We start from the raw sequence: 26,073 nt of genomic DNA on the forward strand, positions 1-26,073 counted from the left end.
TGTCGTTAGTTATCTCTTTATATAGACTCTGGTTCTAGAAACAACAGCACAGCCAGCCGGCCAGGGCCAGCACACTGATGGGCCGGGTGGGGTGGACTATTTACAAACCCAATGCAGGGCTGTACCATGGCCGTGTCCCTAAACGGCTCAGCCATGACACCACAATAAGTTAGAGCTGGCCAGGTGGGGCGGGGCGGGGCGGGGGCTGTACACACAAGTGCTGGGGGGCTCAGGGCCTCAAATACTGTCGAGGGCCGGGGCTGTAAACATGGCCGGGGCGGCCCTGCCCACCCCTAGTGGTCTGTAACGACTGGAAGCAGAGCAGCCCGGGCAGGGCCGGGAGGGGTCAGGCATCCGACAGGCAGCTCTGGATCCGGTCCACCCACTGCTGGGCCGAGGGTACATCCTGGGCACAGAAGTTGTAAACGCGACGTGTTGTCTTCACCTGGGAAGAGCAGGTTACTGACTCCACGGACCCCACAACTCCAAGCCCCAGGTGTTCCCCACCCCTTGGCAGAGGCTCACATCAAAGAAGGCCTTCTCATCAACAGTCTTAGGGGCACCTATGGTGGGTGTGCCAGGTGCCACAGCTTCCACCTCTGCCAGGTCAATGATACCCTTGCATTCTGTGTCCACTCGGTGGTCATAATAACGCAGCTGGGGTGAGGAGTAAGAGGCACAGAGTTAGGATAGGCCTATCTTCCATGTTTCCCTTGTCCCTGCCACTCATCACTCACCTGGTGCTTGGTCTTGTCTAGGACAAACCAACGGGCCTTCCAGGGCTTCATGAAGGCGCCTTTCTTGTACAGGGTGCCCTCATAGGACCTGCATTTGTATCAGAATCAGGGCCAAGTTAACCATCAGATGGGGGACTACCTCTAGAAATTACGTGACTGGTCAGTTCCTCTATAGAACTCCAGAACTTTAAGGGTATAACCCCAAAAGGAGGAGGAACACTTAGTCAAATCTGTGGGGGCAACCAGAGAAAAATGGCCCCTCCAGGCTCAGGGTAGGATGGGTCCTGCCTGGTCCCAGTCTCTTCTATTGGCTCCAATCAGTCCTGCTATAGTCACCAGTTCTACAACTCAAACCTCTTTTGATGCTGACCTTTGCTTAGGCAATTGTCATAGTTTCTACAAGTCCTGCTCAAAGAAAATACTAAAGTTCTCCAAAGAACCTAGCCCCACAAAAGAGTCATGTGTGAGTCCCAGTACCCAGTCCAGAAGTAGCTATGAAGCCGTAGGAGGTGCCTCTCATACCTGTTCTCACTCTCAGCTGTCTGGAATTGGCTGTACAGGGTGCTGGTGCTCCGTCGGGCAGCCTGACGAGAGCTGGATGTGGTTGAGCCGCTGCTCTGGTCACTGTCCAGGCTGAGGCTCAGAGTAGAGCCCACAGGCCCTTCCTGTAGATACACACCTAACGAGCGGCGGTGGTGGGGTACAGTTGACACCAGTAGTGAGCTAGGGGTACCCTGGAGGAAGCAGAATGAGTTTTATCAAGTCTGGTCAGCCTCCATCTCTTGGCAACACACATACTAGGTGTTCCTCGGCCCAGCCTACCATTCCCCACCCCACTCACACGTCCATCCTGCCGGCCCTCAAGGCGCTGCGCAGCCTTTACCCGGTCCCAGGTATCTTTCCAGCGTTCTGAAGGTCGGCCTAGCTCTGTCTCCAATCGCTGCAGCTCCTGGGGAGAATGGGTGAACAAAAGAGCATCCAAGGGCTGGAAAGATGGCTCAGAATTTAGAACACGGAGCTGAGTTTGATACCCAGTATCCTTTCAGTGGTCACAACGATCTGTAGTTCTAAGGACACCGGATGCCCTCTTCTAACCTTCGTAGGTACCAGGCATATATGGTACATAAACATACATGCAGGCCAAACATTCAAACACACAAAGATTTTTTTTTTAATTTAAAAACTAAGTGAATAACAGCAAAAAACTCCACACTAGGTGGGCATAATGGCTTACCCTGTGAAGGCATTTGCCACCAAGCCTGCCAGATGAAGTACAACCTTAGGACCCTCGAGATGGGACATGAGAACTGACTCCAGAAAGTTGATCTCTGACCTTCCACACCCCGCCCCCACACACAGACACACTAAATAGTAAATGTAATTTTAAATTTTTAAAAATATATTCAGACCAGGGATGGTACATGCCTTTAATCCCAGCACTCAGGAGGCAGATACATGCAAATCTCTGTGAGTTACAGGCCAACCAGAGCTCTATAGTAAGACCCTATCTCAAAAACTAAAAATAGAAATGACATTATATAGTTCATAAGGATATGAGTGAGCATTGATTTTAGTATAATATAAGCCAGAAAAAAATGTAATGATATCTTAAAATTGAAATGTAGTATGTGGGTTTAATTAGTATTCTCTCAATGGGGGTAAGGGGATGGAGTAGGGGCTTCACATCTGAGAAAATACCCTTTAAAAGCAATAAGGTAGGGGCTGAGTGTAACACAGTGCAGTTGGTAGAGCACTTGCTTCCCATGCACGAAGTCCTGGACTTAATATCCAGCACTACTAAACAACTGAGAAGAAAGAAAGGAGAGGGAGGCATGGAGGCAAAACCAGGCTCTGTGTTTGTCATGTAGTCTACTACCTGAGAGACTAAAATAAAAATAGAAGGATCACTTGAGCCCAGGAGTTCAAGGCCAGCCTAGGGAAACAGCAATGCCCTCTCTTAAAAATAAATGAGAGTTGCCGGGTGATGGTGGCACATACCTTTAGTCCCCAGCACTCGGGAGGCAAAGGCGGATGGATCTCTGTGAGTTCAAGGCCAGCCTGGTCTACGAGAGCTAGTTCCAGGACAGTCTCCAAAGCTACACAGAGAAACCCTGTCTCGGAAAAAAAAAAAAAAAAAAAAAAAAAAAAGAAAGAAAGAAAGAAAGAAAGAGAGAGTTGAAGTGGTAGTTTACAAATGTAATCCTAAAACCATGGAGGCTGAAGCAAAAAGAATCAGGAAGGAGTTCAAGGCCCTCTTTACCTACAACGAGACCTGTCTCAAAGAATAAAAATAGCTAGGCATGATGACATTTGCCTTTAATCCCATACCTCAGGGGCTGAAACAGAAGGGTTACTGAGTTTAAAGGTAGCCTGGAATAAGTGTGAGTTCCAGGTCACTTGGGCTAGAGTGAGACCCTGCCTCAAATCAACAAACCAAACAGTAAAACATTTGGGAGGGAGGGAGGGAGGGAGATTGGTAGGTAGACAGGTACAGACGGACAGGATATATAAACAGGCAGACAGACAGGCAGACAAAGGGAATGACTCAGTGGCAGAGCACTTGCCATGTACATACAAGGTACTGAAACTAATTCACTCATCTACAACACCACCAAAAGGGAGGGAGGGGTGGGAGGACATTTTCAGACAAAACAAAAGTTTGAGGGAATGTATGACCAGCACATCTGTATTACACAATATAGTAAAAGTTTTCAGACTGAAAGAAACTGGTATTGTCTAGATATACACAGAAAAAAAAAAAGTGGTTATTAAAGGCCAGACTGGAGTATGCCTGTTCTCCCAACTACTGGGCAGGCTGATGCAGGAGGATCTCCAATTGTAGCCAGCTAGAACAACTTAGAGAGACCTTGTCTCAAAAAAGAAAAAAAAAAAAAATCATACCTCAGTGGTAGAGCACTTGCCTAGCATATATAAGGTCCTGAGCTCAATTTTCAATACCGGAAAGGAAAAGAAAAAAGATACAGGGACTGACAAGAATAGAAAGTTTTTCTCTAATTTTTAAAACTTCTTTAAAGCAAAGTTATCAAAACAAAAATAAAATTCTATCTGCATTTATGCCATGGGAAAGCTATGTGGCTCCAGCAACAGCACACTGAGCTGACGACAGAGACAAACGGCTCTTCTGGTGTCTGTCCATCTCCCTCAGTAATAAGCCCTTTTGGTCAGGTTCCTCTAAGGTCCTCTGAAATGCTCACATAATCTTGAAGGACAGAGGAATGCAAACCCTCCCTTGCTTAGGACCTGAGGCCTACCCCCTTATCACTGCTCAGCCCCTGATGAACCAACAAGGGAGGCCATGCCGCAGACAGGACCTGCCACCCTGTACCCTGTCCCAGCCACCACACACCAACAACTTCCACAGTTCATCTGGCCCACTTTTCCTTCAAAAGGTCTCTGCCCTTGTTTGACTCTGATTCCCGAGCAGATATGTCCAGAAAAGATGGCAAATGGGAGGCAACAGTGACTCTCCTAAGTTCTGGGGCCAAAACTAGGCAGACAACTAAGCAGAGGCAGAATGGTTCCCAGGAAAAACTTTCCGCACTGACACCAGGGTGCTGCCTAAGCTTCGTTAAGCAAGGTATATCTACAGTATAGATGTGGTCTGCACATGGTCATGGGAAAATAGATTAGTTCCTGGGTAACAGAATAGAAAGTGATACAATCTTAAGAGGTGGGGCCTGGTAGAAGGTCCTTGGGTCATACAAAACTTGGGAGACTCTGCCATGGCATGGTGCAACCCAGCCCAGAGACTTACCAGAACTAAGTACATGTCCTTGAGCCTTCAAAACTGCAAGCTAAATAAATTTCTTTACCTTGTAAACTACCCTATCTCCAGTACTTCCTCACAGTGACCAAAGCTGACTAGTATAACCAAACCAGGTCAAGGGACACACATATGCCAAGAGCAAACACCAGGTCCTGGGTCTTCAGAGTGTTTGACAAAGGCTTTCTTGCAAACATCTTTTAGCATGGGACAGAGACCTTGGAACCACAACTACCCCAAGTAAGAAATCATATGAGATTTCATATGAGAGGAGAGTCAAAGCCACCCTAGTTCCCAAGGGACATAAAAAAGTCCAGACAGAGCCTACTCTGGGGCAGCACACACCTCCAGCAGGCGTGAGATGGCATCAGGCTGGACTCGAGGGCGGCTGTCATAACACGGCCATACCACACGGCGCCTGCTCTGGGGAGCACCTCCATCAGGCCGTTCTTCTTCTGGAGGCTCAGGAGGCCCCTGGGCCAGCTCCCAGTCATACGGGGGACCCTCAGCCAGCGTCTCCTCAGTGTAGAAATCCCACACTTTCAGATTGGACACATTGCTGTAGGGTCGTAGAACCTGGGAGCAAGCGTTATGTTCAGAAGCTGGGCCATGCAGGAGCTGCTGCCCTAGCCAGGCCCCATTCACCTCTGTGTCCTCGGGTGCATATGTGTAGTTGTAGAACATGGGGGTCCTCTTGCTCAGCCGATCCACATACTCCCACACAGACTTGCATGCCAGCTGGCCCCTGCGTTCACCCTTCTCCTCATACAGCAGCCCTACACAAGAGCAGCACTGAGCTTAGGGCCCTCTAACCCAGATAGTTACCCCAGATTTCCTTCTTCCCTACATACCCAGCTCAATACGCTCATAGTCAGAGTCCAGCAAGAAGGTCCGAAAACGGCGGGATGCATGGTGGTAACCGAGGAACTTGAGGTAGAACTGACTGAACTCAAACTCCATGGGGAACTGCAAATGGACCTATATGAAACAGTGGGTCAGAGGCCAGGTTAGGGAAGCACAGCTCAAGCCTACCTACATGGAAACCTATCCACCTACCTCGAGCCTATCTACCCACCTGGTGCACACAGTCTAGGAACTGAAGGAAGACAGGTGTGAAGCCACTGCTCTGCCCAGCTAGTGTGTGGGCCCCACGGTGGCTGAAACGATGGCCAAAGGACAGCCACTCCTTTTCCACTAGCAGGCGGAAGCCCTCCAGAGTGCGATAGAACGGGTCTGAGAGCAGCTGCACCAAGGATACCACCTGCCAGCACCACCAGATGTCAGCAGGACATCTGAGGACCTTCCCCCAGCCCCTCCCCTGCATCTGCCACATACCTGAGTGGTGATGTCCCAGCCATCCTCCAGGCTCACCAGGACAGAGGAGCCTGAGTCTAGCAGTTCCACTACCAGCACCGATATCTGCAGCAGCTTGTGTATCTGCAGGAATAGGCAATCAGGACACTACAGCCAATCAGGCTCCGGAGGCTAATGCAGCCACAGAATCCTTGTAAGGCCAGTAGTACCTACAGAACTGGGTAGACGTGATCTGCTCTGCTCTGGTCTGGTCATGCTTGCACTGTCTCCCCCGCCTACCTACCCCTCCCAGAAACCCCATGAAGGGGAAGGCAGATCCATAAGTCTTTGTCCTTGCTGGGTGTGGTAGAAGATATCTGTAATCCCAGCACCTAGGAGGACTGCCACAAATTTTAGGTCAACCAGCGCTACATTTTTGAGACCTTGTCTCTAAAAAAGAGTTAAGTCCTTGCTCTCCAGATGCTCAGCCGTCCTATCCGTAAGCGCTCTAGTTGTCACAGGGCATCATCCACTTCCAGTTTCCAAAAAGTACAAAGCAGCAGAGAGCCCTCTCTCACAAGCCAAATTCCACAGTGGCAGACTGGCTCCAACATCCCTTCCACTGTTGGCCTGACCAACTTCCCACAGGCCCAGACCATAGCTGCCTCCCAGACACTATGATACTACACAGGACACTATGATACTACACAGGAAGTGCCCATTACCTCCTCCTTCTCCTGGTACCCAACGTATCAAACAAGCAAACTCCGACCTAGATGTAGACCTAGCACCCAGATGGGCAGAGAGCAGAGGCAGTGCAGACCTGAATCAGCCATTCCGAGTCTTCCAGTGAGCGCAGAAAGGAGGCTGCGCTGGGCTCAGTGGCAGAGCAACCAGGTACACAGGCCTTCAGCAATTTTTTGAAGCTGGCTTTCACCTGCCTTGCCTCAAACACTTCAATAGGCACCAGCTCCCACTGTTGCAAGGGATCTGGGCGCACACCCTAGGAGAAGGCCAATGAAAAGCTGTGAGCCATACCTAGCCCTGTGTGTGCTCCCTGCCTGGTCCTGTACCCCTACCCCAGTTACCTTGAGCTGAGCTTTGTCACCAATGATGTAGAGGGCTGCACGCTGTGGCCGCAGAAAGCCAGAATCAGGTGGAGCTCCGTTGGTGTGGGGGGTGCTGAGGAGATCTCTGCCAGCTAGCCTAGAGCCCACATCAGCACCAAGCCCACTGCTGCGACCACTGGCTCGGACACTGCTCCATTTACCTACAAAGGAGATACCAAGTAAGCACCAGCTTGAGGTCAGGGTAACACTTACCTGGGGCTGGCTGGGCCTGGCCTCCAGGGAGGGGACTGAGTTTCCAGGCAGGGCAGAGTGGTCGGCAGATCATGAGAGGGAAGAGCAGGGCTGGAACATACAGATACTGAGACACATGGGGGGTGGCCTATGTTAGTGTCTGTAGTGGGATCAGGTGCTGGGCAGGTAAGTAACTAGGGCTAGGAGGAGTCAGTTGTGCTAATCTGTCACAAAGGGGGCGTTAGTGCTGGGTGTGGAGGGAGGTATTAGTGCCCAAGACATACTCATACTAGGGGGCCATCAGTGCCAGATAAGGGAAAAGCCCCAGTACGGTACCTCGGGACGCAGTCCATCTGGAGGCCGAGGCCGCCATAGGGTTGGACAGCGTGGTGACCCTGGCTCGGGGACTGGGCACTGAGGGCACAGCAGAGAGAAGGCTCAGGTTTGGTTCCAGGCCCGAGTTGCCAGAGGCTCCCACCAAGCCCCACTCCCAGGGGTTAGCAGCAGGATGGGCCCTTGTCTGGTCCAGGCAAAGGTCCTCCCCTCCAGGGTAGCTAAGCATCGAGGGTCTGGGATGCTGGGAGGGGTCAGGCTTTGCAATAGGAGGCTCTTCTTCAAACAGCTCCAAGCAACCCTGTCTTCAGATTTTTCCTAGACCCTCTTCCTTTAAGCCAGGAACTGTCTGTGATAGACAATTCCTCGAAGTGTTCAACATACAACCAACCATGTAGAAGCCTTGCCCAGAACAAAACACAAGAGCCTCAGCCTGCAGGAGACCTAGAGGCAACTAGAACAGGAAGAAAGAAGGGCCAGAGAGATAGGAGGATAATTTAACCCAGAACATGAAAAGATCTGAGTCCCAGGACTGCACCAAGCACAGTTCAGACAGGGACAATATGGCAGTGTCTGAGAGGAGCCTCAGTCCCACCTCAGGTTTACCTGACCATGTAGAGGCCTCATGCAGGATACAGAAAAAGATGTGGGAAAGACAACAATACTCCATCCAATGCAAGAATCACTATGGCCAAGCTCAAGGCCAGTTTTCCACCTCCTGACTTCTCTGACAACTCCACATTACAGATGGCAGTTTCCCAGCTTGCAGTGCAAACAGGAGGGCTGCAAGCTGGAAATCCAAGTAGGGCTGATCAGCCAGACTCCTGATCATCACTGGACAGTCAAGGTGGATGGCCCTACAACTTGAATTCACATCAGAGGTAGCAACAATAGCATTGGAGAAGGCTAGAGATGCCCAGAGGTAACTAGGGATAGGGTGCAGGCTGAGGCTGACACTTTCTGATGGAGGATGCTGCCTGAAGGGTCACTCAGAATTTCTGGCAAAAAGCAGAATACAAAACATATTTAATCACAGGGATTAGGTATTCTCAGGGAACTGCAACATGGGTCAGTCTGGTCTCTCCATCAGACTGGTATCTCCTGGTGATCATGAGAGCAGACTTGCTGCCCTGTCCTCAGCACCAGTGGCCAGCAAGTTAACAAGAGATGAAGATCACTGCAAAACACTGGTGAGTACAGATGAGAACTACAGTTCACAGGGAGTGAAGAAGCCTGGGGTAGAATGGCTACAGAGAGGGGGAAGGGCAGACAGCTGCAGGCAAGAAAAAATGACCTGGCCTGGTGTGGCAGGTGGGTCTCTGTGAGTTCAAGGTCAGCATGGTCTAAGAGTGAGTTCTAGGATAGCCAGGGCTACAAAGAGAAATGCTGTCTCAAAACAACAACAAAAGGACAATAGACCTGGGTAGTCAGCTTATAGGAACCAGATAGACAAGACAGTCAGACTTAAGGACACTGGGCTACAAGATGGCTCTGTTCACGGGAGGTGTTACCAGCCTAAAAGCCACCAGGACCACTATGCTCCCAAGAGCTGATCCCAGAATAGAAAGTGTAGTCCCACAACTTCAAGAGGGGGCAGGGAAGAACTGGAGGTTAAGGCCTGGCATAGAGCTACCACCTTCTGAGAACACAAGGTGGACTGGGGCAACTTACTCCCAAGTAATTCTGTCACATTAGCTTGCTAAGTTCAAGAGCCTAGCAGCTGCCACACCTAGTGCTGAGACAGATTCCCAAGCACAAGGACCCAGCTTGACACACACCAGGCTTGGTAAGCAAATTAGTGGCTAGAGTTGTAAGTCAAAGAATCAACTGCTAAAGACACAACTATCTACTGTCCAGGCCGTGAGAATGAGCCAGACAAAAGCAGTAGCCACAACCCACAATTCACTTGCCAACCATCACTGAACGCAGGTTATCTGTCCTTATAGATAAACATCGAGAGCGCTGCCACCTAGACTAACTATGTAAATATAGTCCAGCCCAAAGCTAGTGCTGGGCAGCAAATATTGGCAGCAAAAGAAGGAGCTCAACTAACAGCCAGAGGCACACACCTGGTCTCTAGGCGTCCTTCAGACAACAGACCCAACTCATAATGACTGAAGACACTGACAACAGTTCTCAGGTAGGGACTGTGTGTGCCTCACAGAGGTTCACAGAGGTCAGCATGGGAGGGAGGTTGGCCTGGCACCTCTTTTAGTGTGTTTAGGGTGCTGTGGAGGTATATACAGGGGAGGGGATGACAAGGACAGAAAGAGCAGTGCAGACAAGACCAAAAGAGTCAGAACAGAAGAACATTAAGGCCAGGAATAATGGGCAGAGTGACAGGTGGACGGGGACAGGATAGAGGAAGGATGAGAACATGTCGTAAGGATATTCCAAGGGCTGTAGGCTGTACACAGCAAGGTAGCAATGGAACACCTGTTGGACCCAGAGGCCTCAGGTAGATGTCCTGGTTTGATGGAGAGGAAATGGACAGGCTTATGGTCAGAGGAGAGAGGGCCTCAGGCACTCACCTGGTCTGGAAGGTACTCCTGCCCTGTCCCAGAACACGGTGAGGGGTCCCTCTCTTTGTCCCATACCCAACACCCACAATCGAGACCTTTCTGCCCCCCATGGCCCACCATGAATCTGCCACAGCCTCAAAGTCCTTTTAACTCTATGGCCACTATTCACCCAAAGCACCCTCTCACCGTGACCACCCATGTGGGCGGAAGAGAAGCTACTAAGTGTGTTTCGCCCTGATGAGTCAGCATAACGGGGCATGGAGCTGACCACAGCCTGCAGGTACTTCTCTTGTTCCAAGCTGCTGGAATCTGCCTGGGCTTGGCCTGAGAAAGAAGCTAGAGTTGAAGGAGGTGGAAATTATAGATACACAGGGTAGGCAGACATAGGCAGAATAAAAGAGGAGTACCTGGAGAAGGAGTATTCTGGGCCTTGAAGAGACCAACAACACCCTTGCCGTGCAGGCCCCCAGAACGTAGCAACACAGCCTTGGAGCGCCCACTGCGCCAGCAGACCACAGGAAAGCGGTTTTGGCGGTAGCAGCGGGACACACGCTGCAGGGCATTGTCCTGGATGCTCTGGGGAACAATCAGCAATCCTGGATAGCTGCAGGATTTGGAGGTATCATGAGGGGGGCTCTGGCTTAGCCCCTTGCCTACCCACAGAGCCTTACACAAAGTAGGTAAGAAAAGCCAACAGGGTGAACACAATGAAATAAATCCATGGCTCTCTGAACCTGAAGGCCAGAGGCACTTTATGCTCATCTGGGTGCCTGCACCATGACTGCAGCCCAACCCTCTATCCACCTCCTGCCCATCCTCCTTGTTTCTCCAGGATCCATGGCTGGACCCACAGCAAGCAAGGAAGGTATCCAAGCACTGCCTACCACCTTAGTTAGCCCTGGAAAATCTTCCTGGAGTGTCCCGGCCAGCACTCACCTGCGACATATGGCATACATTCGATTAACAGGAGAGATGCGAAAGGGCTCAGACTTGGCCCGACTCAGGCTGCTGCTAAGGGTACCTAGTCCAAGGCGCTGGTAGTCACGGCAACATGCCCGTTCCACCAGGCTACTCATGGTCATGCGGTCAGAGGGCTTCAGGGCTGAGGACGGGGTCAGTGTGCTGGGCTCCAACTCCTCTGACACTGTGGCAATAGTATAGTTGGGGGTCATCATCCAGAAAACACCAACCCAGGCCCAGTCTCCACGGGATCACCTCTAAAGACCACCCAACCCAGCCCAACCTCCCTGGGGTCATCTCTGATAGAGAACACACACATTTCCCTGACCCTGCTCCCACCTGAGATCTCGTCCTCCTGGTCCTCAGGGGGTGGCTGGCCCCGATGCTCCCAGCTAGGGGGGTTATATTTCTTCCGAGTAACATACTGCCGCCCAATGGTTTTCTTAGCATTCTTCACCAGGTTCCGGGACAGGGTTCTATCGTATAAAAGTCCAACAGAGATGGGAAGGCAGGTTGTCCAGGAAAACTGTGCTAGGTGCACAGCAAGCACCTGGCCACCCTGGCTCTGGGACCCAACCCCATACCTGAGTGAAGGACCCTTGTCCTTGGCAACCCGTGGCGGCCGGCCAGGTGTGTGGGCAGAGCCGAGTGTGAAAGCAAAGGTGCCCCTGATATCTGGTGGGTACCGAAGTTTGTGCAGCTGCTTGCGAAAGAGCTCAGCGCTGTCAGATCCTACCTCCTCATCAAAGGCCATTTTCAACAGCTGGATCAGACAAATAAATCCTCAGGACTCTAAGTGACCACCAGGCAACTCCCAATCAGACAGCATTCAGTTCACAGGTTTCCTTCTTATGGCATACACACCACAGAAGCAGACAAACTGTGCCTTTTTTTTTTTTTTTTTTTTTTTAAAGGAAAGGCATCATGTCCACATAACTCAGGTCCAATGTGTATATATAAACTGTAAATTTCAGTGGCTACTTAATGTGCTCTCAGCTTAAAGAGTATACTCAAAACCTGGACACAAGAATAAAGACAAATACACAGAAGCTACTGTTTCAAAAGGTCAGGTGATACCAAGCTCAAAGTCAACGCACCAGCTGCATGTCACCAGCCTACCATGGGCAGGAACCCACTTGCTTATGGAGCTCCAGGGGACAGCCATCTTCTCACCTGGAATGTGCAGGAGCGGAGCTGTAGACCGTCCTGCAGAAGCTGCTCCACAGGCGTCTGGACACTAATGCGCTTCTCCTTGGTCAATGCCGCCACAGGGAAGGAGCGGACTACCACCTGTTCCCCCACTTAAACAAGTCAAGCAGTCAGGAGGAGAAGGAGTAGCAAAGGGTACATATCTCAGGGTGGGTAGGGAAGGAGCACCATGGGCCTGTCTCCCATAGGGCTTTGATTCTTGCAGAAATGGGAAGGGAAAACAAAGTCTTATCTACTCCAAGAGCTGGGGAGGCACAGAAAAAGGTCCAAAGGCTTACCCAGGGGGTCAGTAGGCATCCCCGTGAAGATGACGCGGTATGTGGTAAGGAAGACGGCACCCTCAGCTGGGAGCAGTGCAGGGCCACCTCCACTGCCTCCCACACCTTCCTCACGCCCATCTGGCAGCAGGTACACTCGAAGGCCGTCTAAGACACACTGCTCACCAGGCAACAGGCGTGGTCTCAGCAGCTTGGGCTATTCAGGAAACAGAGGAGAAACTCACAACACCGCCCAGGCCTCAGGTACCCACAGCTTGTCAGCCACTACTTACCTTCTGTATGGGGGGCAATCTCTTGCTCTCACGGTGTACAGCCTCCAGGGTCTCAATGTGCATCTGGACAATGTCTAGGGGAGACCGAGTCTCATACCATAGGCCCCTACAGCCACCCATCTGAGGAGTACTCCCATGTCCAATACCACCATACCTGGCACCATGACATGCAGTCCCTTGAGGTGGTCACTGGTGACCCCACTCTCCGTGCAGACCTTGTCCACAAAGCGGTTGATGAAGCGGACCACAGCCCCAGCCACATCACACGTCTCTGCATCTTCAAAGCCACTCTCTGTGTCATAGCTCTCAGCCACACTGCCCGCCATGCTGGGCCAGGAGGGGGTGTGTGGGCACCAGCACCACCACACCCCCACCATTAGCCATATCCCTGGCCCAGGACTCACCACTGGCCCCACCCCACCTGTTGGTGACCAGGCTGTTGCTGGCACTCTCCAAGTCTCCCAACCCTGCCCGCTCCCGCAGCAGCCGGCTCTTGCTGCTGTCCAGAGGCAGCAGAAGGTAGCTCATGCGGTTGGCATAGTGGATGGCCTGGCTGAACACAGTGCTTTCCTCCTTCTGTACCAGCTCCTGCTGCTTTTCACGGCTTAGGGTTGGCCATAGGCGCCGCTGCTCTGAAGCCACATCCAGGGCAGATCGTTCATCATCCTGAGACTGTGCTTCCCCAACCTCCTGTCACGGAACAATAGTAAGCTGGGACCAAGGACCCTGCCCCCCCAGCCCATTCCAGGTGCAAGAAGTCCTGCACACCTGAGAGGGGCTCACACGATCATCAGCAGGCTCCAGGTAGAGGGCCCGGATATGGGTCTGCACATCCCCATAGAACATGGCCTCCCAGAACTGTGGTGTGCTCCATACTACATGCTCCTGCACACAGCTGTATGCAAACTGTGTCACCCCTGGGCTCAGCTTCTACAGAAGTGAAGATGGAAAAGGTCATATGCACATAGGTAGGCTTAGACTAGAGAGAAACCTTCATCCCACCACATTGCTAATACTTACCCGGCAGAAGGCTGTGACCAGAGGCAGCAGTGCAGCTGCAATGCCATGCTCATCCAGGGAAGTACAGTCCTGTGAACAGAGCCATGAGTAATAGGAGCCCCTCCTAGAGAGCATCCATACCCAATCCCACCTCTATGGCAGGATCTCCACCACTGTCACCTGAACTGTTACCTCAGGGTTCAAAGTCAATTCCAACAAGGACTCCCTTCAGATCCCCATTGTCCACAGACTGTGGACCTCCCCTACTTCACCACATGGGAGAGACCCCTGTATCCACTGTTCACTTTCACATCATGATCACAGGTCTCTCACAATTTTCAGAGTCACAGGGACACTAGAGAACCTATGTCTACCCACCCATGCAATATCACCAGTAAGATGAAGACCAGCCTCACCTGCAGGCAGCAATTCATCATACGGACAACAAAGTCAAACTGCTGATGGTCTAGAACTGCACGGTTCTGCTGTACGTGCAGGTGAAGCTCATGGGCGAGGCAGCGGCGGGCAGCTCGCCCCTTCAGGGCCCTGAGTACAGCTGGAAGCAACTGGAGGCAGAGACAAGGGGACATGTAGGACAGAAGGCAGCACAGGAGAAATCCTTACCCAGCGTTAAAGTGGAAGCAGCCAAGTCCAGGCTCCAAGCACAGAAAAGATCAAAAGTCAGTGTAAGTCAGGTGTGCTCAGGCTCTGGTTTTCACTGACCGGTACAGGCTAAGTCCTTCAGCAGACCCAGCAACTCCACAAGTGACAGTTCATAAGGACAGAGACACAAGGTTTGCATGGTGCTGGCTTCCAAGCAAGTGTGGACATGTGCTCTCAAGGGAGGCCTCATAGGAACACCACACAACTGTTATTAAAACCTCAGAGGTGTTCATGACACAACAAAGGGCAAAAGAGCATGCAAGATTTATTAAAGCAAGCAAGCTAGGCATGGTGGCTTATGTCAATCCCAGCACTGAGGAGGCAGAGACAGAGTAAGAGCAAAACCAACATGGCTTATATAGTGAGTTCCAGGCCAGCCTGGGCTACAAAGATCCTGTCTGAAAAACTCCTCCCCTAAACAAACAACCACTCCAAAAACCCACGGCATATACAGGTCTACACTGTATGTGGTGTGTCCACTATACTGCTGTCCAATCAGATGAAGGAGTATCCGCCTATCCACCCAGACACTGCACAGGCTCAGCATTTACCACACTAGAAGAAAGAATTGCGTCTCCTAAGAACTGCTGCCCCAAGCCCAAATTAGAGGTTCCACCTGACAAACCTCACCTTCTTTGCTTCAAGCATTTTCCCTTCAAACACATAGGAGATGCAATTCCGCACTACCTCCAGGCGACGCGCACTGTTGATGTGAGGCCCACTGGATCGCTCTAGTATGGCTGCTAAAGAGACGGGGCATGCTCACTTTAACTCCTGCCTTGTACCCATCCTAAACCAGCTTGTCTTCCCCTTCAAGTTTCATACTCATGGGAGGCCCTGAAGGCACAGTGGTCCTCTTCTCAGCTTTGACAGCTGGGGGTGCACCCTGCATCTTGGCCGCAGCCTGGTCCACAATCCACTGAACTGTGCCCTCATCTAGCCGGGGGAATGGCCGATGGGTCTGCCGCAGGTGACTGGCCTCACCTGGCCTCTGCACTTTGTGCATTGCCACAGCTGGGTATGGGTTTTCCTGAGGGAACATAAGCAGACATTGGCTAGTGGGCCAGGACCAAAGTAGTAGCATCCCCTCCATGTCACCCACCATACATTCTTATAAAGTTGCTCTGCTAGTTCCTGGACGTGACGCAGGACACGATGGGGATGGTTTTCATCTGCACGCATCCGTGCTACCTCATTAGCCACCAGCTAAAGGGGAAGGAAGAAGATGATGAGGGTCAGTTGCATGGATTGGGGGGAGGGACAGGTGGACAGACAGTGGCAGGGAGGTACCTCATCAAACAGGTCTGTGGAACGGTAAGGGACCCCTCTCTCTGATACAAAGCCTGCAAAGGCCATGCCCTCCAACACCTTCATCAGGAAGTCATCCTCCACCAGCCCACGCTGGCCTAAGAACGCTGCCTGGGAGAACACCAAGAAGTTAGCTCCTCATGGACTTATGGAGCCAGCTCCATGAGTCCCAACCCCACAGCCTACCTTATGGAAGCGAATGACAGGTTCTGGGTGGATGCGCACAATGTGCAGGCACCAGCGGTAACCCTGCAGGAGCTGAGCAAAGAGCCGCAAAAAAACAGCACGAAGCTCCTTGTCCTGAGAGAACAAGTCATTGCAGGTGAGTGTCAGGTCCATTTAAGCTCCCTGGGTACTTCTCTCATTCGCATTCACAGTCAGGCATAGGGTTTCCCAGGCCCTCTGCCACCCCCTTTTGCCTCTCCCTACAGGGCTTCTTAGCCAAGCAAGTCCTGTAAGTGCTGAACAAATAGCTCCTGTTCACAGCCCCTTGATTGGTCCACTGTACCAACTCAAGAACAATCACCACACCTAACTATATGTATAGCTCCTTCCTGCCTAGGCTCCAGAAGCCCGAGGTCAGCTTGGAGGAAGGCTGAGTGTCTGAGCATCATCAGCCTGGCCACTAGAGGCACTGGAATCCCTACACCAAAGAAGCACTGACCCCCACCTGCATCTTCAGAGAGGAAGCAGATGTTGTAGGGGGTGGGAAGGCAAGGTCAGCCAATTCCAGCTCTGGATCCAGTACCTGTGGAAGCAGAGAGGAGCAGGGACAACTGCATGGTGACCTTAGGCTCTGGGTTCCCTGGCTATCAGGTGATAGCTCCCACAAGCCCAAGGCTCCAGCCCCACCCTGGCCCCAGCCCTCACCATGCTGAGAACATTGTGGGTCTGGCTTTGTAGTGGCTCTGGCAGGGGTGGAATGTGCACACACTCAGGGACAGTCACCGTCCCTCCATCAAGATCAGCAACAATCACGTCCAGCTGTGCACCAAAGGGAGCAAGTGATGAGAGACCAGCAAGCCTAGGCAGTGATGCAATCATAAAGCACAGCCCTTACCAGCTCCTGAGTCTCTGCCTGGAAGGCTGCATTGACCCCGATGATGAAAGGTGTGGGGGTGCTAAGGACCTCTAGCAGCTGCGCCGGCAGGATGGGCACATAGGTGAAGCTGTAAGAGGCCCAGAAGACTCTGTAAGCCCCACAGGATACAGGGGTAGATAGCAGGACCAGGGGCAGCCAGGAAGAAGGGCTAGGCAGAAAAGCACCTGTATCTGAGAGGGAACAGCAGTGCCAAGAGGCCCCTGCAAGCATCTGCAAGCCGTTGGTAGCTCCTGGACAAGAAGAGGACTTTGTGCTCCGTAAGGGCAGCACAGAACAAAGACAGCACATTGGTGATGCCTGAAGAAAGAAGACAGGCGTGATGAGGGCTCCTGTTCCTACTCCCGTACACAGGGAGCAGCCATACCTCTGACCAGTCCCAGAACAGGAAATTGGGGGTGGGGTATAAGAGGCAGTCTCACCTAGCTGGCGGAAGAGTAGGGCCACACTACAGCGGCTGACAGGCAGTGAGTCTACCAGTGGAGTCTGAATGACCTGCCGGTCACCAGCCCCCAAAGAGATGGTTCTCTGTAGGAAGAAAGTGACCAGAGCTTAGAGTGTGGTCAGACTTGTATCAGATCTGAGCACTTGGCCCCAGGTAAGCTGGCCAATCTTGAGATGGGACTGGTTATGCCTGGAGGGAAAGGTCACAGCCTGCCTCTGTTGGCTGAGCAGTGCTGCAGAGAAAACTCAAGGTAAGGGGTCTGCCTCTGATCTGAGTGGGGCAGGGCCTGAGTGGGCAGAAGAAACAAAGAATCCATACCGCTCCTTCCTCAACAGAGTCCAGCTGCACAGGACAGACAGACAGAGAGACACCATTAGACACAGGGAGTACAAAACAGAAAGATACATGGACAACAGCATCCAGAGACAGGCACACGCGCAATGATCAAGAGGATAGAGGCTGAAAAAGCAGGCCCGAAGGTAAATAGGCAGGGCTAAGAACAGACAACAAAGGCAGAAGGGAATATCTAAGGCTTTAGGCTATGTGTGCTCGGACAGCCAGACTATGAGTGCCCAACAGGTATCCCATCCCAACCCACCTCCTGTGACAATATCAAGAGGGCTTGTGGCCATCCAGCTGTCTCCAAGACCCACCTGAGATCCCCCAGCCAAAGGGACGGTACATGTGAGCAGGTTTCCAATCACATTCTCGAGGCACACATTCAGGCCCTCCACATGGATAGCATAGATGAGACCAAGGCTATTCTGCAACAACCAGATAGGGGACAGTGGTACAGCTGACAGAGATACCCCACACATTGTCTTGCTGCATTGGTGGCCCTCCTCACCCTGAACACTTCTGCATGGTCTAGTCGAGACACCAGCACCAGAGTCTTTGGAGCGAAAAGCTGGCCAGGCTGGGCTGGTGTTGTGGATGACAGCCGTGCCTGGCCTCCTTCGTCTGCTTCTTCCTCCTTCTCTGTGCCATCTTCAGTGCACACCACTTCCTGCAGACATAAACCCATTCTCCTGGCTCTCATCAGAGTCATCCCATGAGCCCAAGTGGAAGACAGAGGTGAGTCAGACCCAGCCTTCCCCAACAGGAACATACCCCCAGAGGTAGAGCAAGCTGGCCATGGCTCAAGGCTCAGCTTCACATGTTGCACACCAGAGCTTAAGCTGACCTGTGTGGACTCCACTGGCTCCCAGAAGGTCAAGCAGGCGCAGTAGTGCCTCTCAGAGTTGATGTCAGTAAGGACAGCCACGAAAAAAGTTGGCGGATTCCTCTCGGGACATAGTTGCCACCCACTGGGCTGGCAAAACTGCAGGGAGGGATCAGCAGTTATTGCCTGCACCCACACCAAAGTAAGAATTAGGCCCCCTTTCCCCCACCACCTGTCCTCAAGCATCTGCACTGCCAGGGCCTGGATTTGCAGGGCATACAAAGCACCTTTTTATAACCCAGGGAACACCTCAACCTCCTAGCCTTAGCCCTCTTGAAGGAGGGCTTGGGCCTCACCATCTAGGGTGAAGCCTACAAGGGATACAGTGACATGAGCAAGACACCCTGCCTGACAGGCCAGCTACCCCCAACAATGGACCTGACATGCTATGCCTGCACACTCACCAACTCAATGCCCTGGGGGAAAGGGTTGTCCTCCCAGTCCTTCTCCGGGAAGCGCTGCAGGATCTGGCCCTGGCCTTCCCCACTCCCTGAGAACAAGAGCAGGTGGTCAGAGCACCCTTCCACTTCCCACCCACCCCCTCCCTCACACTGTTAAGACTCCCAGGATGAAACAACTCCTTCTCATGTGGCACCAGACCAACCAAGGCTCCCAGATCTACCATTCTCTAAACATTCTTCTATGCAGATAGGCTACTGGGTAACTACAGGCCTCAAGGCCACCATAAGGAAGATGGAGAAGGCCCCAAATCCTCCTTCCCACCTACCAACCCAGCCTAACCTTTCATTGTATGGGATCCTCTCAGGGAGGAGCAGAGCATTTCTAGCTAACTCAACATGTTCCCTGACTACTAACTAGCCCTCAACCCCTGCTAGACAGTGAGCACCATGCACAGTGGGCATGCCTGGATATACCCTTGGGTACCCTGGTGATCCATCACCTGTCTGCCCTGGCACCCAAGCTCATGGTTGTTATCTGTATGGAATTCAAACCTCAGCTTCTCTCATGCTGGGGGTGAAAACACCAACCATGGCTCCAAATTGCTACCTATCCACAGTACCTCAGAGACAGTTCTTCCCAGAGCACAAGTCTCAGAAGTCAAGAGTTTAGCAGGTACCTGCCTCTTTGAACGCTGGAGCTCCCAGGCCCCCTCTGTCTATACAAGCAAGGGGAGTTATTCTAAGTACAGTCTATGTAGGTAGAGTGAAAGTCCCTGCCTGGGGCTTACCCTACACCATCAAATCAGGAGGTAACAATGATGACATGTGACAACTTCATTTGCCTCATATACTCATGGAAGAAGGAACATGGTATGGCTTCCTAATGCTGCAACACCAATTCAGTTCCTCATGTTATGGTGACCCCTAACCAAAAAATTATTTCATTGTTATTTCATAACTGTTATTTTGCTACTGTTATGAATCATAATGTAAATACCTGAGATTCAGGATATCTGATATGTGATCCCCAAAGGGTTGTAACCTACAGGTTGAGAACCACTGTGACATGGAAAGATAGGCCTCCTCACTTTGCTCTCACATATACAACTTCAAGACCCTTAGGAAATAGTGCTTTCCCACCCTTTACATGGACCACATTCAATGCTGATGCTCCCACCAGTAGAAGCGGATAGTGAGGGGAGGATGCTCAACATAAAAGTCTTTTTTGTGTCAGGTGGTAGTGGCACACACCTTTAATCCCAGTGTTCAGGAGGCAGAGGCAGGTATATCTCTGAGTTTGAGGCCAACCTGGTCTATATAGCTAGTTTCAGGACAGCCAAAGCTACACAAAAAAGCTAAAAAGTCAAAAGACGAAAAAAGAAAATCTTTTCATGGATCCTCCCCACCTCAGCCTAAGTCCCAGAAAACTTCAGTGTGCAATGGGCCTGCTAGGATATGACCTCACGTCCATCCAGCCTAGTCCATTTGGACACAGTTGTGCTGAATCCCCAAAACAACAGTACACAATTCCCAGGTCCCCTAAAAGCAAAAGAGCTCAGCTGCAACCATGAGACCACCCATCTCTCTAGAACCATGGAGAAAATATCAAAGATGTAAATACTCCGAAGGTTGCTGCTAAGCTAAAGGTGGTGGGGTGCAAGGGCCTATTATGACTCACAAAACCTCAGCTTCCTGCTCCCCTCCTCCCACCACCAACACCCTTGCAGGCGACAGGCGACAAGGGACAGGTGTCTGATGGTGTCATGCCTACCTACACACTACCATGCACCTGTCCCACCAAGACAAAAGCCCCCAGGGGGTCTCTCAGGTCCTACCCTCAACAGGCCTGGGTAGTGCATGCATGCACACGCGCGCGTGCACACACACACACACAGCTCCCCCAGTCGTGGCTCCTCCCCCCCACCCACTCAGGCAAGAGCCTCCTTGTGCTCAGCCCTAAACCACCATCTGGGCCCAGCCCTGGCTGGCACCCAGGGCTCACACAGTTCTTGCCACGAGGCAACAGGCGGAGGGAGGAAGGGGGCTGTGCAGACAGGGAGAGCAGCTTCTGCTCTGCAGCCTTCCCCCAAGGCCAGAAGGGCTAGTAGCCTTCTGAGGGTTGTTTTCAGCAGCTTCTGTTCCCAGGGGAATGGGTACAGAGAGGATGGTCTTCATCTATTGCCAGCATCCCTCATCCTGTAAAATGTTAATTCCCACTTCCCACTAGTCAAGTGTTCTGAAGGCTCCACACTCTAAAGAGCACCTTTCCTGAGACTCCAGCTGCCTTTCAAAGTTAGGCAGGTAGACAGTCCAGTAGGCATCTCTCTTGAGCACCTTCTCTGTACTTTCAATTGGCCAGGATTTGACCTTCAGGTTTCAGTCTGGTGCCTTCTCTTCCTCCCCCTCTTCCAAGAAGCATGCTCTCTACCTAAATTTGGGGCCTATAGCAGGACCCTCTTGTCTTCCCTCCAACAAATGTAACACTCCTCTCCAGGCAACTCGTATACCTATCAGTAAGTAGTCTGACCAGACAATAAGTTCCCGTGCATGGCACAGACTACAGCCTAATTAGGGCTTGTTGAATGCATGTAGTCAGCTATATGACCTTCCTCCCCACACCCAGAACAACTCAAACCTCACAAACAAACAGGTTCCTCAGTCAGAAGTGCAGAGCAACTTCCGGAGCCCAGAGGCATAGCAGGCCCTCCCAAAGACCATGAAGAAACCTTGTAACTCTCTCTTCCAGCTTCTCTGAGACCCCAGACTGCTGGTTTGCATTTAGGTGAGGGGTTTTGCTATGCTCCTCTATGTCTGTCATGCACTAAACCCTTTTGGCAACAAGAGTAACCTGCAATGGCTAAACCTGACCCACCAAAGTACTGCCCACTTTGGGTAGAGAAGAGAATGAACACTCTCCTTCCCTATCCCAACAGTGCTAGGACCATATAGCACAGCCATATACTGCATAGCAGTACTCTCTGGGGAGCCTGTGGAGGGTAGACACCAAGGTCCACTCAAGCATAGATGGGAAGTCCCTGACCCACTCTTGAACCCACACAAGGAAAACACACTGGGAGCCCTGTATTCAAAGCACCTCAGCAAGAGCTTCCTCCAGCAACCAGGGCCATGCAGGCTGGGGGCCTGAGTGGCAGGCGGGGTGGCAGAACACAGACCATGTATTCTGTCATCTGTTGGCAGCACCCCATCACCAGTGCCAGGCTCCGATGCCTGAATGGCCAGTGGTGGACAGTGTGCACTGTGGGAAAGCAAAGAATGGCAAGCTTCCTCTGACTGACCCACCAGACACCTCACCATACATGCTGGACAGCACCGAGCAGCTACTGCCTCTAAGGAACCTGGCTATAGGAAAAGGGAGAAGGAACAGAAGAATACCACCTTCCTGCTTTTTTACCTATCAGACCTCAGCATGGGGATAAGATAATGTCCCAGGCACGCTACAGCAGAGGACATGTGTGGAGGGAGCCTACAATTTTTTCAGTTTTTCCTCTCTAACCTGTCCCCAATCCATAAACAGACCACAGAAGCTTGAATCCAAGACCTTGGATCCTTAAGCTCCCAGGGTGGGGGGCTGGGAGGGAACTGCAGTCATCCCAAACAGCCCCAACCTGATCTAGAGGGAGGGCAGGGCCATGGGTGGGGACAATAGATGGGACCCAAGAATGTGGCCACCTCATTATCATCAGTACTGAAGGAGGCCAGGTCATGGAACAGAAGTAGTTTTCTTGGGTGATGGAGATCTAGCTCTTCTCCCCAGCAGTAGTAGGAGGGTACCTGCCAGGTTTCGGCCAGGAAAAGTGTCTGCTAACTGAGCACTGGCCAAGCTTCACACAACTGACCACTTTCGGGAGCTGTCTGGTCCTCATGCTAAGGAAGGTAACAAGACAAGGCACACACAGGGTGTTCCCTGATTCACCTGGTGAGGGGCCTATGCTGTGCAAGCTGACATCCTCTAAACTTTATATAGTCTAAAGTAAAAGGGTCATACACAGCCCAGCCAATTACTGTCTGTAACCTTGCCTACTTTCCCTGAGAGGTCACCAATTGTAACCATTAGCAACCAGAATGCTACCTAAGGTAGGACTCTGGATCCAACTTAGCTTTAAAAGACACAAAGCACCCAGGTCCTCCACCTAGTAGCTTCAGAGAAAAAGTTCTGCTTCATAACAAAAATAAAGTCCCCTCTCACTCATACTCCTCAACCTAAAGGACCATGTGTCCCTGCCCCAGTGTCCTAGGGCAGCCAGTACAGCAGGCTCTTCATCTTCTTCAAAGGCATCTACCTAGCAATGCCCACACATCTGCTACCCAGAGTCTAGATAGATGTAAACTGTTTTCTTGGGCCTGACCTATGTCATAGCTTCACAAGGCAGTGCCTCTGACAGTCCCATAGCACCTGATATTAGTAGGATTCATCACATCTCAAGATGAGGAAACTAAGGCAGAGAGAGTCCAATGACTGGCACAAGGTCAAAGAGTTATAGAGTGACAAAAGAAGGACAACTAATATAGCAGGCTTTCCTTTGACCAAATCATGTCATGAAGACTTATTAGTTATGAATGCTCAGCCTTATCTTATGATTGTCCAGCCAGCTCTTATAACTTAAATTAACCTGTTTGTCTACATTTTGCCTCGGTGCTTTTTACCTTTCATTCTGTATGTCCTACTCCATGTCTGGCTGCCTGGCCCTGGGCATTTTTCTCTTCCTCTCTTGCTCCCTCCCTCCCTCTTTCTTCTTCTTTCTCCTTTTCCCTCTCCACCATTCCTCCTCCTACCTATTCTCTCTACCCACCATCCCCATGTATCCCTTTACTGCCTAGCTATTGGCCGTTCAGCTTTTCATTAGACCAATCAGGTGCCTTAGGCAGGCAAGGTGAAACAAATGTAACACATCTTTACATACTTAAACACATACAGCACAAACAAATGTATCACATCTTTAACAAATATCTGCTACATAAACAAATACAACACATCTTTACATAATTAAAGCAATATTCCACAAAGAACTAATTGCCAGTGTGCTCAATTTTGAGTCTTTAGCTCTTGGTACGGATACCCTTTGTTTTCAGCCCACACACAGGGACCCAATTCTGGACTGGTTCCTCAAAGAAATGCCTTGAGGCTGAGTAGTTAGCCAGCCACTAATCAAATCTGACCCTACAAGGCAATGCTTAGAGGGCTCCATAGCCTTCTGTTTCCACAGTGATGGGTAATTTGAGAATGACCCCTTCAAACCATTCAGGAAAAGTAGCCACCTTTGGCCACAGCCTTCCATCCTGTCCTGCTCAGAGGTGAGAGGTACCTATCTGTTGTGTGACTCTATCAGTAAGCCCACATGTGTCACAGCAAGCTTTTCATGGAGACCACCTACACGTCATGTCACCCTCAACTTTCACCCCCCCTCCCCACAAACCTGGTCTCTGCCAGCAGTCCCTCCCTCGAGGAACATTTTTCATACTGCTCTCACCACCAGTCAAGTCCATTTTGTTCCCCCAGCCCTGGCCCAGCCCCCAGCCCTGGCCCCCTCCAAGTAAGGCAGCCCTCAGACAGCTGTGTTTCCTGACTCTCCAGCAGCACTCCAGTTCCAGGTGGCGCCTCACTGACCTTCACATGTGCCTTGGAGCATAGGCTCTCTCTCTGTGAGCCAGTACAACACTAGTGGCAAACCTCCTGCTCACAGAGGACAGGGGGATAAAGACAGTGTGTCTCTGCTTTTGAGAACTTCCTCTCTGGAGAGAAAGACAGATGCTCATGATTGAGTGAGAGGGTACTGAAAAGAGTCTGGAGACAAAGATGATGATGGTGAAGAGGTTTCCCAGTAGGTATAGGGTCTAGAATTCAGATACTAAACAAAGGAGCAGTCCTAGTAAAGACTTAGCAAGAAGAAAGGCAAAGAGTAAAGTATATGTCCTAAATGGTGACGTGACAGGTGGACTGTGAAGCGGCAGGATAACTGTGTGGAAGATAACTGGAACACAGTGGGAGGCATTACCTCTAGGAATTAAGGGCTGCCTAGTCTGTCCACACAGATGTCCCTAAAATACTGCCCCTCTGCAGGTGGAATCTGACAGCCAGAGTGCAAGTCCTCAGCCTTCATCCCAGAACTGCACTCAACTTCTCTGTGCCCGATTCTACTCTAAAGATGGGGGCAACCTCAGTGGGCTATTGGGAGGAATGAGATCATACACACAAAGGGTTGTGCTGGGCCTGGCACACTAAGGACTCTAGCCAACACCCCAACACTGTTGTCTCCATGGCTGTTGCTGATGTCACTGTCAGGCTCTGTTTTCTCCTACCCCCTGGGCTGAAGGGCTCTCAGACACAGATGCTAACCCCAGGTCAGGGCCTCCTAGACATGAGCACCAATCACCATACTGATCCCCCACTGAGGGCCTGGCTTGCAGGCTTGGATGGCAGGGCGAGCACCAGGAATGCTCTTCTCCAAGTCTGACACTTGCTTCTGAAGTCTAGCTCACTACCAACCTATCCATTTGGGCGATCTCTGAGCCCCTCCCCTTCCACTGCACCCCATCAAGAGTGACTGAGGGTTTCAGAACTAGCATTGGGTCAGAGAAGCTGGAAAACCAACGTTCCGCCCCCCTCTCTGAATTTCCCAAACACAGCCACCGGCAGCCGGCCAAGGCGGGGTGCGCCCATCCCACCCAACTTGGAACCGGGGAGACTGAGCTGCAGCAGAGCCCTCCCACCTCCCACACGCGGGCCACACACCCCTGCCCAACTAGGGAGACCGACACAGGTGCCCAGGTGTGGGAGGACCGCCCTTACACAGGCCGAACAGTCCAGGATCCTCGCGGGCTACCCCGGACGCCACGGTGGCTAATAACCTCCGAGGCCTCTTTTCGCAGGCCCTGAGAGCTCGGCCCCAAGTCCTAACCCTGTCTCCGGCCGGGTCTTTTCAGCCTCGAGTCCTCAATCCCAGTCTCAGTCCCAGAGCCCCCAGCTCGTCCCTCGGCGCTCAACCTCGGCACTCACCGCGCGGGTGCGGCCCGAACGCCACCAGCACGAAGTAGTCCGCGAGCCGCGCCATGGCAAGGGGCGCAGGCGGGCTCCACGGCTCGAGGATTCGATGGCGGCGCGCTCATGGCCTGGCGCTGGCCTTAAGCTGCACACTTGGGACACCCCCGGCCCGCTCCTCTACAGCGTTGCTGGCAAGGGCTTCCGCCGCCATCTTCCCAGCCAGCCGGCCCGCCCGGGCGCTCCGGGC

General features: G+C 51.8%; 1 protein-coding gene across 6 annotated transcripts; it reads right to left on the reverse strand.

The window, feature by feature from the left end:
• Positions 1-26,073, reverse strand: Sbf1 (SET binding factor 1). 6 transcript variants are annotated; one of them, XM_051189634.1, is made up of 42 exons: positions 25,842-26,073; positions 18,830-18,915; positions 18,387-18,524; positions 18,051-18,209; positions 17,857-17,967; positions 17,522-17,545; positions 17,181-17,286; positions 16,926-17,058; positions 16,720-16,828; positions 16,530-16,643; positions 16,330-16,407; positions 15,846-15,959; positions 15,642-15,770; positions 15,459-15,557; positions 15,177-15,381; positions 14,982-15,094; positions 14,105-14,254; positions 13,710-13,778; positions 13,458-13,619; positions 13,111-13,379; positions 12,844-13,016; positions 12,690-12,763; positions 12,418-12,613; positions 12,104-12,231; positions 11,515-11,693; positions 11,270-11,406; positions 10,907-11,114; positions 10,378-10,574; positions 10,157-10,294; positions 7,452-7,529; positions 6,903-7,084; positions 6,638-6,817; positions 5,857-5,958; positions 5,597-5,782; positions 5,373-5,499; positions 5,167-5,297; positions 4,867-5,097; positions 1,579-1,686; positions 1,260-1,471; positions 738-825; positions 526-657; positions 1-445 (listed from the first exon to the last, which is right to left on the reverse strand). In XM_051189634.1, exons 1-42 carry the CDS (start codon positions 25,894-25,896, stop codon positions 347-349), a joined length of 5,709 nt encoding a protein of 1,902 aa, XP_051045591.1. In that variant the 5' UTR covers positions 25,897-26,073; the 3' UTR covers positions 1-346. The 6 variants fall into 6 exon arrangements, with proteins under 6 accessions (XP_051045591.1, XP_051045590.1, XP_051045593.1 ...); XM_051189633.1 differs by having other exon boundaries at positions 16,324-16,407; XM_051189636.1 differs by lacking the exon at positions 17,522-17,545.

Source organism: Phodopus roborovskii, unplaced genomic scaffold (genome assembly GCF_943737965.1).
Source record: "Phodopus roborovskii unplaced genomic scaffold, PHOROB, whole genome shotgun sequence".
Classification (NCBI taxonomy): Eukaryota; Metazoa; Chordata; class Mammalia; order Rodentia; family Cricetidae; genus Phodopus; species Phodopus roborovskii.

Excerpts from the sequence above, each read along its gene's own strand:
- Sbf1 (XM_051189633.1), bottom strand. The coding sequence starts at position 25,896 with ATGGCGCGGCTCGCGGACTACTTCGTGCTGGTGGCGTTCGGGCCGCAC. Across the intron at positions 17,968-18,050 it reads ACCATGCAGAAGTGTTCAGG|AATAGCCTTGGTCTCATCTA; the intron begins GTGAGGAGGGCC and ends TGGTTGTTGCAG. Across the intron at positions 5,783-5,856 it reads GCTGGGACATCACCACTCAG|GTGGTATCCTTGGTGCAGCT; the intron begins GTATGTGGCAGA and ends TGGTGCTGGCAG.